At 36.3% G+C, this 15,279-nt stretch overlaps 1 protein-coding gene and 1 long non-coding RNA gene across 2 annotated transcripts in view; both read left to right on the top strand.

Annotated features, from left to right (window-relative positions):
* Window positions 1–6,654, top strand: part of LOC148973731 (uncharacterized) — a 54,808-nt gene extending 48,154 nt beyond the window's left edge. Inside the window, exon 2 of the long non-coding RNA XR_016146522.1 lies at window positions 5,866–6,654. This is a non-coding gene — a long non-coding RNA (uncharacterized LOC148973731). The remainder of the gene's footprint in view (window positions 1–5,865) is intronic.
* Window positions 6,655–10,202: 3,548 nt separating this feature from the next.
* On the top strand, window positions 10,203–14,855 carry mmp9 (matrix metallopeptidase 9). Its single transcript, XM_039658047.2, has 13 exons — window positions 10,203–10,491; window positions 10,609–10,847; window positions 10,942–11,090; window positions 11,181–11,309; window positions 11,830–12,003; window positions 12,167–12,340; window positions 12,524–12,697; window positions 12,776–12,931; window positions 13,062–13,266; window positions 13,358–13,491; window positions 13,577–13,727; window positions 13,855–13,958; window positions 14,051–14,855. Exons 1-13 carry the CDS (start codon window positions 10,357–10,359, stop codon window positions 14,149–14,151), a joined length of 2,025 nt encoding a protein of 674 aa, XP_039513981.2. The 5' UTR covers window positions 10,203–10,356; the 3' UTR covers window positions 14,152–14,855.
* Window positions 14,856–15,279: the final 424 nt, after the last annotated feature.

Below are 15,279 nucleotides of genomic sequence, written 5' to 3'. Positions count from 1 at the left end.
TGATGATTTGTTGAGATGTATACGGTTTGAATCAAAATGATTAGATGTTTTGAGCTCGTAATGAGTTAATGAGATTAAGTAAATGAATTCCTGTCATAATGTCAACAAATCAGGCAATACGTTTTTAATTGCTTTAATATAGTTGTCTAAACACTTTTCCAGCTAGTGGTATGCTTTCATTTAATCGTAATCCCATGTGACTGATGCTATGCTTACTGTTCTCATCTATAGAACGAACCAAAGGTTTTCAGACTTTGGTTCTCTAATTACGGACTGCAGTCTAATCTTCAGTGGCCTCCAGTAGGGCATAAAATAAAGAGCAATGACACAAATGAGAGCCATGAAAGGATTTATTTTTTTTCACTCTTATCTAACTCAGTTGGGTCAGCAAGCATGAATGAAGTAAAAGTGTGCTGTTCTAGTTGAGGCTCCAATAATTTATTCAGGCTTAAGCTTGAATAAACATCACTACATCAGAGCTAATTCAATGATCCTGAAAGCTAAATGTTCCGCAACGATACTTTTTAAAGACACACTCTAAAGTCCGAACTCTCTCTATGTAAAGGAGTAGTTTTTAACACATTTTGGCCCGTTTTTTTTTTTTTTTTTTTTTTTTTTCAAATGAGTGTTGAAGATAACATCATAAAAAAGATGCCCCCTTGGCCATATATGCCTCTAAGATTGTCAAACAAGCATTGTAAAATTATGAAATATCAGAGCTGTTATGGGCCAGGCTGTCCACAGAGCTGATCGATAGTACAGTGCAGTATATTTATGGAGAAGACATCAGGCTTAAAAGGCCCAGGCAGACAGAAACGGAGGTGCAGGGAGACCAGTAAAGCAAATCAATAAATTGCTATGAGGTATAAAGCATAAAAGGAGAAAATTAAGTAAATTTAACCCCTAAAACATGTGCTGAGTCAGTGTACACAGAAAATGCTTCATTTATGAAATAGAGAAACATTTATTAAGATGCAGATTATTTTCTTTAAGTTAACCTTAAAAAATAATTGTTGCAATATGTGTCTCTTTGACTTTTTATACTTTTATTTTGTAAATACTTACAGTTTTTAATGATTTGTCCACTGAATTTACAGAGATACACAGTTCCCTCTAGTGGTATATACATGCATTACTTTTTATAAAATAAAATTGGCCTATTAATGTAAACAGAGTATAGTTGTAAGTTGTAGTTGCAAACCATTTTGCATTCTCACACACCAGAGGTGTTAACAGCCTTTTTAAGTTAACTCATTGGCCGTGGTGAATGTGATTTCACCAAGACATTATCCTCGATCAACATCTTTGTTTGTCCTTGAACAACGTTTAATTCAGTTCAGTTCAAAATTATTTCCATAGCACTTTTCACAATACATATTGTTTCAGTGAAATCAGTGAAAACCAGAGTTCAGCCTGTCGAGCCCCTCTTTTATATATGCTAGCCACTCCCATTCTGGTGGGCTGTGACACATACAGGGCACGAAGTGCCCACTGCACTGCGTTGACAATAAAAACAAAATATGACTTTACCCGTACTTACGCAATACTTGTTCCCTCTTCTATAGAGAACCAAGGCTATATTAGGTAACTGAGTATGTTTTCAGCAATATAAACGTCACCCCCTCAATGGATTGCATGGTCCTGAAGTTCCCTAGTTTTAAGATGATTAACACTTACAGGAAAAGACTGCCGGCCCAGATGTGGGAGGTTTGTTATTATATGTATGTGCATGTGGAAAACTAGAAATTTACCTGCATGGATTTTGACGGTCATCCTGCTGTCAGTTGTGAAATGCCTTTTTATGATACAGTATGTGCTCTGTCAATAAAAAAAACATAACATACCCTATAACAACCTCACCCTACTCTACATCAAATATTATTGATCTAAATTGTTATTGTTAACAATTTTTTTTAATTATCATTAACTTATTTCAATTATTTTTTTGTTAAGAGCTTGCTTTCATGATTAGTTTTATACACATCTCTCGTCATTTGCATTTAATTTGAATACACAATGTAATCATCTGTGTAAATGGAATAGCTAGGTATACAAAAACTAAAAGTTGACTATAATCAACCTGTCTTAGCATATAACTGAACTGTTTTTTTATAGTTCTTTCTTCTTCATACAATTTCTTATGCTTTTCTATGGCCAAATTTCATTGTGTTTGTGTTATGTCAGCAGCACACAAATGTGTTTATTATTGGGCATTATGTTTTTGCAGAATGAGTAAATTACAAATTAGTGGTGCAGAAAATATGTTCACCTTGGGGTGAGCAATTACAGAACCTCATACAAACGCACAAAAATGACGGCCTTGTCATGTCAGGGCCTGCATGTGGTTGGTTGTAGCAGCTGCTCCTTGACTCAAGCCGAGGGGGAAATTCCCTAACCTGCTGCCTTCAGAGGAACTGTTGATTTATACATAAAGTTGAAATTTGTTGGTTGTGATGTTGATGATGGTGTTGTTTGTGGATACTGAGGGGATTCTTCCGATAAATGATACTAAACACAGGTCAATAAGACTGTGAATGTCGTTATGCTTCCTGAAACCTACGTGAAACACATTTTAACACCTGATATTCTCTCTCAAAAGACATCTCTGGGAAACTAATGTGTGTCTAAGACATTGTTCACAGAGAAAAAAATTAAATAAACATATTTAAACTGTTATAGAGGCGTAGTCTCGTGTATTCCAACATGTTAAATAAGCTCTAATTATATGTGGGTTAATCAAGCTTTGTGGTAAAGTCCTCTCACTGTGGCACTGAGTGATCAACCGCAGCTTTACAACTGCTTTCCTTCGCCAACTTAAAGAATCCTTTCTGCTCAAACAGCACTTCTCTCACTCCTCAATGACTGTCTTTTTTTAGATTTAACCCCCACCCCACTTTTTGTTTATTGTGTTAACATTGTTTCTTTCATTCTGCACTTGAATGTAACCTAATTGCCCTTTAAACTGACCTTGTTAAATAAGTCTGTTGTGCATTGCGTATAACTCTTTTTTTTATTTTCAGTGTGGTTTTGCTGCGGTTGTGTGTATTTATATGTATATTTCTACATTTCTGGCTCTATATTTCTACAGTGTCTAGCTGAATAGACACTGCTGGGTTAAAAACGTATGTGTTTTTTCAATGGAAGGGAGGAAATGGAAATGGAAAACCACAGGTCTTGCTGAGTTCAGCTTTTGGCTGCTTTGGGGTGACAGTAAATTCTGGATATTGTGCAGTTTATCAGTTAATATGCTGAGCAAAAAAACAAACAGCAAAAAAAAACAAAACAAAAAAAAACATCTGTTTTCTCTTTGTTTTTTTTTTGCACACCATTTTACTTTTCCCTTAAATGCATACCTTGTATTTCATTGCCAATGCATACCAGAGTTCAATATTTGGATAATGGAATGATAATAATATAATGAATACATCCATATTTATACAGATGGTGCTAAGAATGCAGAAGTTTTGGTATGCTCAGATTCATCATCAGTTTTAGCAAGCGGTCATTCTATTCAGAAAGTTGTCAAGATATTCTGTTTAAAGTACTCCAGTCAGTAACAAGAATATTAAATCAAGAAAGACATAGGTAAAATTAATATGGGTTCCAGGACATGTATGAAATGGCAGATAGATAAGCAAAATGGCGGATGGCGGATCTGGTGTAGAAGCTGTCAGTGATAAAAATATTGACTTTGAAGATCTTGAAAATAATAGTTTTGAGATTATGTTTGAGATGGCGAATGTGCCAGATGCTGAAAGTATACCGGGTATGAGATCTGACGAGGACGGTGATGATGGTATAATTTTTTTTTAAATATTATTTTATATTATATTATTGCGACAGGTAGAGTTAGATATAGATCCGGGTCGCTAAAGACCCAAATGTGTAATGATTGGCGAAACATTCATGCATTTAAGGGTTAACCGTGACATGTTTTCTTAATTATATTACTATCTTTTTTGTATTTTGCTATTGTAACAGTTTTAGTCATTAATTCGTTTTTATTGTTTACAACTAATGTAGAATCTGCATTTTAGACTGATATAATTAATATCTCTCATCATTCTGACAGCTGAACACTTAATTAGCCTCTTTATCTGGGCTTTAAATGAATCATTACAGTGAGGCCTGCGCTATGAAAAGATTTGCAGAACTTCTCCAGCCAGACGGAAGAGTCATCTGAGTTTTATCAAAACCAGCCCTTTGAGTCACAGATCCCATGGATCACAGACATGAGTTTATTTTAATGTTGATTTTTCATTTCAGCCTAGTTTCACATGACACCTTATTGCTGTAGCCTACATTTGATTGAAAGCATTACTTAGTGCTTTGTGTGTGACTGCATTTATTCGTACAAATTCTTCAGTTTTGTGGGACAGGTGACTTTCATCTTCGCCCAAAAATATTATAAATAATATTTGGTGGGTGTACTGTATTGGTGTACTGCAATGTGATCATTTGTTTTATTCTAATTTTAGGTAAGTCTTTTGCCTATAGGGCTCACTTTGGCTCATTCACTTTGTCTTGTTTCTGTGGATAAATCAGCCCTGTCCGGAGAGTTAATGCAAACAGCACAGCAAAGACAAAGGCCCTGCACAATATACCGTACACATAATTCCGAAAATACATCATCAGCTGTATATTTAAGTGCTGCAGCAGGGCATATATCCAGTGACATGATGGAAGTGAAAGTAGGCTGATTTGGCAGGATGATAGCTCTCTTGAAGGAAGCATTGTAGCGTGATGGGATAGAGTTTGTGTCAAACCATCTCGTTCTGAAGCTGCATGGGACATTGAAGGATGGTGGCGGTTACATTTCCCCAAGGGTGGAGAAGTTGAGAATTCTTGAATTCATGCTTAATCTGAGGGAGTAGATGATATGAGTCATGTTGTTCTGTATTTATCATCTCTTATTGTTGACATAAGCTTCCACCCAATATTTGCAACAAAGAAAAAGTGTGTCGGCTCATTTTCTACCCCTCTCTGGTAACGTTTAGGGTGAAAAAAATCCCCACTAGACTCCTATAGTGTCATCACATACTGTACATAGCCACAGGAAATGATTCAAGCTCTTATGCAAACACCTAGTCCGCATTTGCTGCGCTAGCAAAGCAAAAAGCAATTACCTTTGATGTTAACTCCATAAAATTCCAACATTTTTTGCTTCTGTCTTCTGTTTTGCTTCTGCCCGTATTGCATTCGAAGACAAAGAGCTGTTCTTACCGACACTGCCTTATTTTCTGCATATGGAAGTAAATGTCAACATTGCGGCCCATACAGTTGATGCACACCATGAAGGCCATCTTTACACACAACACAATACAGTTGTTGTCACTATTGTGGTATATGGTTATGTTTGGTTTATTTAGGACCACATTCTAACATAGGATCACATTCACATTCCACACAACCACATTCAGGACTCATGACCCCATTTTAGTGACTGAAATGTGGCATTCTCTGTATAAAAGCTGCTGATGGTCAATTGGGATTTGACAGATGAACTTGTGCTGTTGAGGTTTTATCGTGTCAACTGACTGTAATAAGACATTTCAGATGTCGCCATCTTTGATATTTACTTTATTTATTGTCACTATTGTTCAGTTTGAGTAGTTTAACTGCTTCTAATTACGATTAGTTGCCTGGAATTCTTCCGCATTGAAGAAAACATACATCTGAGTGTAACGGTTTATTGAAAAAGAAAAAAAAAATGTAGTGACTTGGTTCTATTCATTGGTTGTTAATTGGACTTTGAGATGTGGGCATTGCAATTAAAAGTGGAGGATGATCAGTGTCCCCAAGTCTGTGTTTTTCTTGCTGAGTTGGGCTACTAATAGTTTTCACAGGTTTATTTTTTTTCCTCAGGTATATTTCAACATTCCCACCCCCCTGGAATATTCACATTCAAGTGAGGATTCGACCCCCCCAATGAAGAAAATCACATCGGGCTACTTTTGGGATATTTTTTTTATTTTTGACCCTTCAACCCTAAGGTAGATGAACCATGCTGATAGTTTCTACGTGCATCTGTGATTTGGGAGTGATATTCCCAGAAATAATCTTTTTGCTGATGTGTAAATTTCCCCCCGTGGGAGTACAATCATCAGACCATTTTCTCAATAATTCAGAAATCGAGTGTCATATTTGCTCTGCTGTATGGTGTACGATAAACACAATAAGGAATAACTCTCAATGATTTATGCACAGTTTATGTGGTTATTCAGCCATTCCGTAACACAAATCTCATGGGCCAAACATATCATAAAATATTATTAGAGTGTTGTTTTCCTAAAAAGCAGCCTGCTGGAGTGGGATGAAGCCAAGTGTGAGGGTTCAGTGTCTGTGTAGGCTTTGGCTGGAAGACCAGGGCAGGGCAGACTATGTTGCTGTGGTCGTTTTATAGCCAGCAATCTCTGCCTGCGACATTTAAAACATAATTATTTTCATGCATCACCCTGAGAGTTTAAGAAGAGGCGGACACAGACCTGTGCTGTTATCATCACACAGGATCTTTTCAGAACATTATTGTTTTTAGTCACTTCACACTGATTTCACACTCACATCCTCATTGTCGTGATGCAAGAATATATGTTTGTTTGCTGTGGTTTCCTCTTGTCACATACAGCATAGAATGAGAAAAGGGTAAATTTACTGTTGCCAAACAAGGCAAGATGATATTTTGTTCCCAGCAGAAGATGCTAGGGGGTGTGTGTTAGGTTTTGGGGGTGTAGAAAAGCAAAAACACTGTGGCATTCTCTACAGCCCCGGAGCCGTTTTTCATTACTCACTTGACGCCATTCTTAAACACATACAGATGTTTCCGTATAAGCAATCTGGATAGGTTTTGTGTGTCAAACCTGGATATGTGACAAATGCAAATCGTAGCGCGCCCATATGATTGTGCATAAATTATTGTAAATTGATGTCCGGTAAGTTAACCCAGCTTATAAATAGTTATAGCTGCAGGACTTGATTACCACAAAAAAATTAACAGAGTGTCAACAAGTCATAACAGTTTTAGAAATACTATATGAAGTGAGAAATCATCCAACATTATTATAACAAAAACAGTGCAAAAACCAAACCTGACCACATCAGCAAGTTTTGTCATGCTATGTGGATTTTGGTTTCTTTCTAAATAAAGCGCAACGGCCAACATATGTGTGTGTGGTTGTTATGCAAATCCGTATTGAAAGTTTTTGTACATTTGACATTTCCCATCCTCGAAGGCTCGTCCTCAAAAGGGTTTTCATGGCCAAACTTTAAATGAACAACAGCACTCTCCACATCAAAGTCAGAAAAACATAAACAGCAGTATATTTCCCTTGTTTTATTTTTAAGTTTCAAGAGTCACTCCCTTGTTGTCTAATGAGAAATTTGGTCTTTATGTGGATTTACTCTATATCAAACAATATTTTCACACATCATATATATATAATGAAAATTATTAATAATAAAATAATATATAATATTTCTACACTCTTAACTTAAAGAGTATGGAAACCCGTTTCCTTAAATTTAAGTTATAAACTTCGTGCGTTCTGTGAATTTTTTTCAAGTTTACTTAATAATTTTAAGGCAATTGGTTTCCTCACTTTTTAAGTTAAGTCAACTGATCACTTTTTACAGTGTAAAAAAAAGTGTGTGTGTGTGTGTGTGTGTGCTAATGGTGCATGTAAATATGGTAGGACTTGCTATTTGAAATAAATGATGTAATTAAGATAAGAGCAACTTACAAAATTGTCTCAGAATTGGCAAATTACTAACAAATGTCCTAATATATGTTAGTTACACAACCCAAACTTGCACGTCATTGCACTCACACACAAACACACACACACACACACACACACACATAATGGTTAAAAATGACCTCTTTTATTATATTGTGATCTTTATTATCCTTTTAACAAATCAAACGCATTTTCCAATACAGCTCCTCCCACAGGATACAGACATGACATACAGTGCACCACAAAACTATTTCTTAATAAAAACTCTCAACATCTTTGATAAAGTATGCCCTATGCTTTCTATTGTGATTTACTTTAAAATCAGGTAAAACAGAAATACAGACTACAGTTCCAAACCTCTTGATGGTTGTTTATGAAACAAATTCTGATGGGCAAAGTGAAGTAACAAGACTAAACCTCAACTGGGATGCACTTGTCCTGAAGTGTAGTATATCATGACACAAACAACTCAAACAAGGATTCCTTGCCCTTGGCATCCACTAAATCTGAAACTGACAATGAAGACTCATAAGCAAACCGCATCTCATCTACAAATGTGAAAACACTGAATTCTGAATTCACACATATGAATTCTAAAATGTTGCTGCTATTTCCCTGTTTGTCTTGTCCAGTAATGTGCAATTAAGCATCTGTGTTATTAAGTTGTTGAAAGCGATTGATTAATGCCTGTTTGTGAATAGGTTTCATCATTCGCTCCTGATGAAATTATCTGAAAGGATGTTGCATTTGTGTCGGAAGTGTCTCAGACACAAGAATGTCTTAATGCAATTCAGTTTTACTGGTATACGTCCATCTCTGTGTCAAAAGCCATTACTGAATGTGATTTATGCCACTGGCTCTTTGCAGCTGAGTTTGTTATCTTGTACATTTCCCTATATTCTCTATTCTGTTCTTAGAGTAACAATTTATTTATAAAATAAACACGTCATTTTATTTATGTCCTTAAAAGAACAAAATATACAGGCAGTCACCACCCCCACTGTAGGTGCTGATTCATTATCAAGTGTATTGAGAGAGCGGAAATGAATTTTCGTGCCCAAAATAGAGATGTGCTTTGTAAATGAGATACTTTTACAGAAGTGTTTCCTGTCACAGGAAATGATGTTGTATTATGACGCTAATAATGCTGCATTTGTTGATGTGTAGGCCTATACCAAGAAATTACAGGTGTTTCACATTATGCGATGTGTGCGTGAGAACATGTTCCTAAAAACACACATTTAGACACCAGCAAACAAAATTAGGAAATTAGCAAATGATTGTGTTTTTTTGCACCACTTTTGAACACTTCATTAGGCAACTTTTCTGAACATCAATAGCCGATTGCTGCATTTTATTGCAGAAACTAGAGCAATTTATGTCCATGTATGGATTAGGATTTCCTTGGGCCAAAACTGCTCAGAACCTGCATGTCAATACAGCACAGACTTACATGAATACACTTGCGCAACATTGAGTTTTGTAAGATCATAGCTGCATTAGACTATGACAATCCAACACAATCTCATGGCAATTTGTTACTATACGTTTTGGCAAATTGGTGGTGGCTATTTCATATGAATTCATGCATCTCATTCTTATGTATTTATGTCTATCCCTAAACACAACTGTCACTTACGCCCCATGCCATTTTTTTTTCTAATAATCATATGTTTTGCCACCGTAACATGATTTTCTGTGAGATCAGGTTGATCATTCAGCTTCATGAATGTTGTACAATTTATCTGGCACCTTTACAGTTTATGGGTTTCTCAAAATGCACCAAAAAAATGGCTCCACCAAAAAAAAAAAAAAAAAAACTTCATAAACACCCCTTGAAAAATCAATTTATTTTACATTAAATTTATTATATATAGCCAACATTTATATTATTATGGTTTATTAATTTTTCTACATATGTACATTTACATACATATATCCAATTGCTAAAAAATGTATGTATGTATGTATGTTTATATAATGTATTTATTTAGCATAAAAACATGACACTAAAATTATATTTATGTAAAAGAAAACTGTATTTATGTAAAAGAAAAGTACTGTTTATTCACTTTTATTTTACATAAATACAGTAATATTCATATATCATATTTTGCATATAAATGTATGCAATATATTTATGTTGATTAAATGTATTATATTTATATTAAAGATACTTAATAAAAATATTTTTTTATATTTATATTAAAGATACTTAATAAAAATATAAAACCATTTTGTTTAAGAAATTAGATAAAAGACAAGACAGTGTTTGTTGTCATCTTTTGTGTCTTTAAGCTCAATGTGAGGTTGCTGGAAATCCCCTTGTTTTTTGAATGGGCAAAAAAAAAAAAAAAGAACTCACTCCAGTGGGCAAGTGTGTGGTTAGTGGGAGTACTAAAATGACCTACAGGAGGTGGGGTGGGTGCGCAGTGACTAATCCTTGAGGTGCATAAATACTGCCTTCAGGGCACAAGAGAAGACAGACAAATCAGGACGAGAAGACACAAGAAGATTGCATGCACTTTTTCTCCCTGGAAGACTGTTTTTCTAGTTTTGAGTCTATTTTCTTTTTGAAGTTTACTTTTTTCTGAGCTTTGCTTCTTGGCTTGAAACTCTAAACATGAGACTTGGAGTTGTGGTGTTTCTGGTTCTTGGAACCTGCTCTTTGAGAGCTTGGTCCGCACCGCTCAAATCTGTGTTTGTGACGTTCCCTGGAGATGTGATCAAGAATATGACGGACAATCAGCTGGCAGAAGTGAGTATATACATTTTGATTATGGAGATCTACTTTCAGTCCTCTACTTTGAAAATAGTACAAATGCAGTTGTATCATTCTAAATGAATACCTTCCTACATAAATATTTGCCTCCAGGAGTACCTGAAGCGTTATGGCTACATAGATGTCCTCCAGAAGAGCGGACTGCAGGCAGTCGTGTCCACTTCTAAAGCTCTGATGAAGCTCCAGCAGCAGCTCGGGCTGGAGGAAACGGGGTCGCTTGACCAGCCCACCATTGATGCCATGAAGCAGCCTCGCTGTGGGGTCCCAGACATCCGAAACTATCAGACATTCGAAGGAGACCTGAAGTGGGATCACACTGATGTAACATACAGGTGGGATATTATCTGCACCAAACGTTTGACTATACTACACTTTTAAATCTCATAAGTTTGTGATGAGCATGTTGTAATTGTGTTGACTTTTCAGGATTTTGAACTATTCACCGGACATGGAAGCCCCTTTGATCGATGATGCCTTTGCCAGAGCTTTCAAAGTCTGGAGTGACGTTACCCCTCTGACGTTCACACGCCTCTATGATGGCACTGCTGACATCATGATCTCCTTTGGGAGAGAAAGTGAGTTAATTTTTGTGTAATATATAAACGTTTTAAGATTAAACACTTGATCTTCTGAGAAGGTTTGAATGAACTGTTGTTTCGTTTCAGATCACGGAGATCCCTACCCTTTTGATGGGAAAGATGGACTGCTGGCTCATGCCTACCCTCCAGGTGAGGGAATTCAAGGAGATGCCCATTTTGATGATGATGAATACTGGACCCTTGGATCTGGACCAGGTGAGTGAGATTCTTACTTATATTTCAATACAGTATGAATGGCTCTGATAAATAGTTAAAATATCATGAAGCACAACAGTTTCAACAGTTACAATAGCTCCCTCTACAGTTTTGAGTGTTTAGTGACAGTCAGAGTGTGTCCTAAAACGGGTTGTCAAACCGGGAAAATATTTAAAGTATTTGCTTTGGGTTCGTTTTAATAACCATAAAAAAAAAGCCGCTTACTTAATTTTGTTTTTATAATATCACACTTAATTTTACTCATATAGAATAAATGAGTCCTTAATTGTTCAAATATCTAGTTCTGTTTTTAAACTGGGGTCCGATTATGACCCCACTCGATTTCATATATAGTATAAATAAACCTGTCTGACTGTTAAATAAAAATAAATAAATAAATAAACCCTTAGATGTAAAAAAAAAAGTATATCTCGCGTCCCTCACATCATGTTTCCCCCTATAAATTTCATTTATATATAAATTTGTGGATTAGACAATGACATTGATGTGTCTCCTTCAGCGATTCAAACCCGCTATGGTAACGCCGAGGGTGCAATGTGTCACTTCCCCTTCCTGTTTGAGGAAACATCCTACTCCTCCTGCACCACAGATGGCCGCACAGATGGTATTCCCTGGTGTGCAACCACTGCAGACTACGACAAGGACAAGATATTTGGCTTCTGTCCCAGTGAGCGTAAGTGTTTCAGTAATGATTTTTAATAGGGCTTTAATTCCAAAACAGACTTTTAAACGGACTCCTTTGCCCATAATATGTGGAATTAATGTGACAGTATTTCAACAAGCACAAGCGTTTATTCTTTGAGCATATCTAACATTCCATCTCTGTTTTCCCACAGTTCTCTTCACGTTTGATGGGAACAGCAATGAAGCACCGTGTGTTTTCCCCTTCGTGTTTCTGGGGGTAAAATATGACTCATGCACCACGGATGGACGAACTGATGGGTATCGTTGGTGTGCCACTACAGCTAACTTTGACACTGACAAAAAGTATGGATTCTGCCCTAACAGAGGTAAACAGCTCTCAAGACTCAAGCCTGAAAGCAAAAATAATATGTTCTAAAAAAATATATATGTTCTCTCAGCAGTTCATAATCAGATATTATTTTTTCACTACCATATAGCATTTATAGCAATTTTTACAGTATATATCTAAGATATTTAATGATTTATAATATAATATTTTCCTCTCACAGATACAGCTGTGATTGGTGGAAATTCAGAAGGAGAGCCATGTCAGTTTCCTTTCATTTTCCTGGAAAAGACATACACTTCCTGCACCAGTGAAGGCCGTGGTGATGGAAAACTCTGGTGTGCAACTACAAGCAACTATGACACAGATAAGAAATGGGGATTTTGCCCTGATAAGGGTAAGTGATAATCATCTCCTTCAGACACTATACAAATTTGATAGTGAGAGATTATCTTACATGCCTTTTCTCTCATAGGATACAGTCTGTTTCTGGTGGCTGCTCATGAGTTTGGTCATGCACTTGGCTTGGATCACTCCAAAATTAAAGACGCTCTGATGTATCCCATGTACAAATATATAGAGGATTTCTCCTTGAATCAGGATGACATTGAAGGCATTCAGTATCTCTATGGTATTTATCCGCCATCATTCAAAGTTCACTATGCATACTCTTATTCAGGATTCAAGAATTTGGATCTTGACTCTTAAGAGTCTGGTCAATTCTAAATTTATAGCTATATTTTTATTCTTTTTTTTTTCAGGACCTAAAACTGGCCCTAATCCCACTCCTCCAAAACCAAAGACCACCACTTCCTCTCCGGTTGTGCCAACCAAACCCACCCCAAGTGAAAAAACAACCACTGTCTCCACCACAACACATGTAGGTCCCTCACAGGATGCCTGCGAAATCAAGGAATTTGATGCCATCACTGAAATCCAGAAAGAGCTTCATTTCTTCAAGGATAGGTAAAAGCTGTTACATATACTGACATGAAATCGCAAACATAACTCAGGACACATCCAAATTCTCAAATACATCTATTTTTTAACATCTAAGGCATTACTGGAAGATCTCAAGCAATGGAGAACGCAAAGGCCCTTTCTTGATATCAGAGAAGTGGCCTGCCCTGCCAGCTACCATTAACAGTGCCTTTGAGGAACCCCTCACTAAAAAGATCTACTTCTTTGCAGGTACTTATTTATCGGATTGAGATATTCTGTCATTTTTGCAGAATGTGTTGAAGTTCAGATATATAACTGTATTTCATGCACACAGATAAACAGTTCTGGGTTTATACTGGAAAAGAGGTGCTTGGGCCACGTAAAATCGAGAAGCTCGGCCTCCCAAGCGACTTGGATAAAGTGGAGGGAACTGTGCAGAGAGGAAAAGGCAAGGTGCTCCTGTTTAATGGAGTGAACTTCTGGAAGTAAGTAACTTTGCTATGACTGTAACTGATCAGAAAGTGTAGAAAGAGTTCATAGCATTTAGTTAACGATGGGAATGATAATTGTAGTTTTTCACAGAATTGTCTTATCTCTTATTTATTGTCACAGACTTGATGTGAAGGCTCAAATGATCGACAGTGGATACCCTCGATCCACCGACTCAGCGTTTGGTGGAGTGCCCACCGACTCACATGACGTGTTCCTCCACAAGGGTAAGTAAAATAATTCATCTGATAATTCATAAAATCTGATTTACTGATCAAGCAAATTAAATTTGTTCTTTCTATTTTTCAATATTTTGCAGGATTCATTTACTTCTGCCGGGAAAGTTTCTACTGGAGAATGAATGCCAAAAGGCAGGTCGATCGTGTCGGTTATGTGAGGTACGACCTCCTGAAATGCTAAGATGTGCAGTCGCTCGGCACAGTGAAGACGTCCAATATCCTAACCTGATGATGACAGAGCCCTTTTTAATAGGGAAACCATTTCTCTTCTGTGTAAAATGTAGCGAGGAAGGCACAGACAGAATGTATTAAATTTTAAGTCCTGTTTTGGGGATTTTGACTTTAACTGTTATGGGAGAAGAACAGTTTTAACACTGAAATTATCGTAGGCACATGAAACGGGATGTTAGGCATATTTGTCTCATTGTCTGTCAGCTTTAACTTGGTCTTATAATTTATTATTTCAGCTTACTATATAAATGCTTTGGTCATGATGAGTTTCTTAACAGCACATAGGAGAAACTAGAATCTTGTTCTATACAACTGCAATGAGGCAATGCCAGTGTAACTCGAGGAATTAACTTTGTGTTTGTAAATGTATGAGTGGAGTCACCACAGGAACATTGTAGCCTTGAAGCATTTGTTGACAACCAAGCCTCTATTCTCTTTGTTGACCCACTCAGATGTTTTTCAAAGCAAAGGTTTATTTTTAGCCTTAGAGCTAATGTTGAGATGTTATTAAGCCCAGATTTTGGTGTATTGTGTAATCATTTGCCTGGTGTAAATGATAATATTAATATTATTAATTTAATGTTCCACTTATTTATATTGTATTTGTTTGCTGCATTATGTTTACTCAATAAATTTGTAAACAAGACCATTCAATATGTGCAACTGCTCTTTCATTAGTATTTGGCCTGTGTGAAAACACACTACAATCTATTGAAAAGTGAATTTACTAAAATCGGGTGCTTTTTTGGCAAAAAGGTGATACAAGTTTGGAATATATTCAATAACTGCAGATGGTTTAAAACAAAAAAAATTATTTGACAAGTAGCAGGTGATTCATATTGAAAGTAATAAAGAGGTTCAAGCTTGTATGTGCCATATTTATATTGTATGTATCCATAGATGTCCACACAGTCACCCCACATATTTACTTTATTAAAACAGTTCTCAGTTTTTATTACAATTAGGCAATTACTCATAAAAATGATATGTACAAGAAAGTAAAAACTGTCGAGATATGAGGGAATCTAAAATACTTGGTGAATTTCAGGGAATGCTTTTGGTATTCATTTGATGAAAA

This window comes from Pimephales promelas, chromosome 14 (assembly GCF_988280905.1).
Source record: "Pimephales promelas chromosome 14, fPimPro1.hap1.1, whole genome shotgun sequence".
NCBI classification, from domain to species: Eukaryota; Metazoa; Chordata; class Actinopteri; order Cypriniformes; family Leuciscidae; genus Pimephales; species Pimephales promelas.
This window is presented reverse-complemented; position numbering and strand designations above follow the sequence as displayed.

What these genes read in the sequence shown, in the direction of transcription:
- mmp9 (XM_039658047.2), top strand. Translation starts at nt 10,357, where the DNA reads ATGAGACTTGGAGTTGTGGTGTTTCTGGTTCTTGGAACCTGCTCTTTG. An exon ending in TGGCTTCTGTCCCAGTGAGC is followed by an intron (nt 12,004 to 12,166) that starts GTAAGTGTTTCA and finishes GTTTTCCCACAG; the next exon opens with TTCTCTTCACGTTTGATGGG. An exon ending in AGGCATTCAGTATCTCTATG is followed by an intron (nt 12,932 to 13,061) that starts GTATTTATCCGC and finishes TTTTTTTTTCAG; the next exon opens with GACCTAAAACTGGCCCTAAT.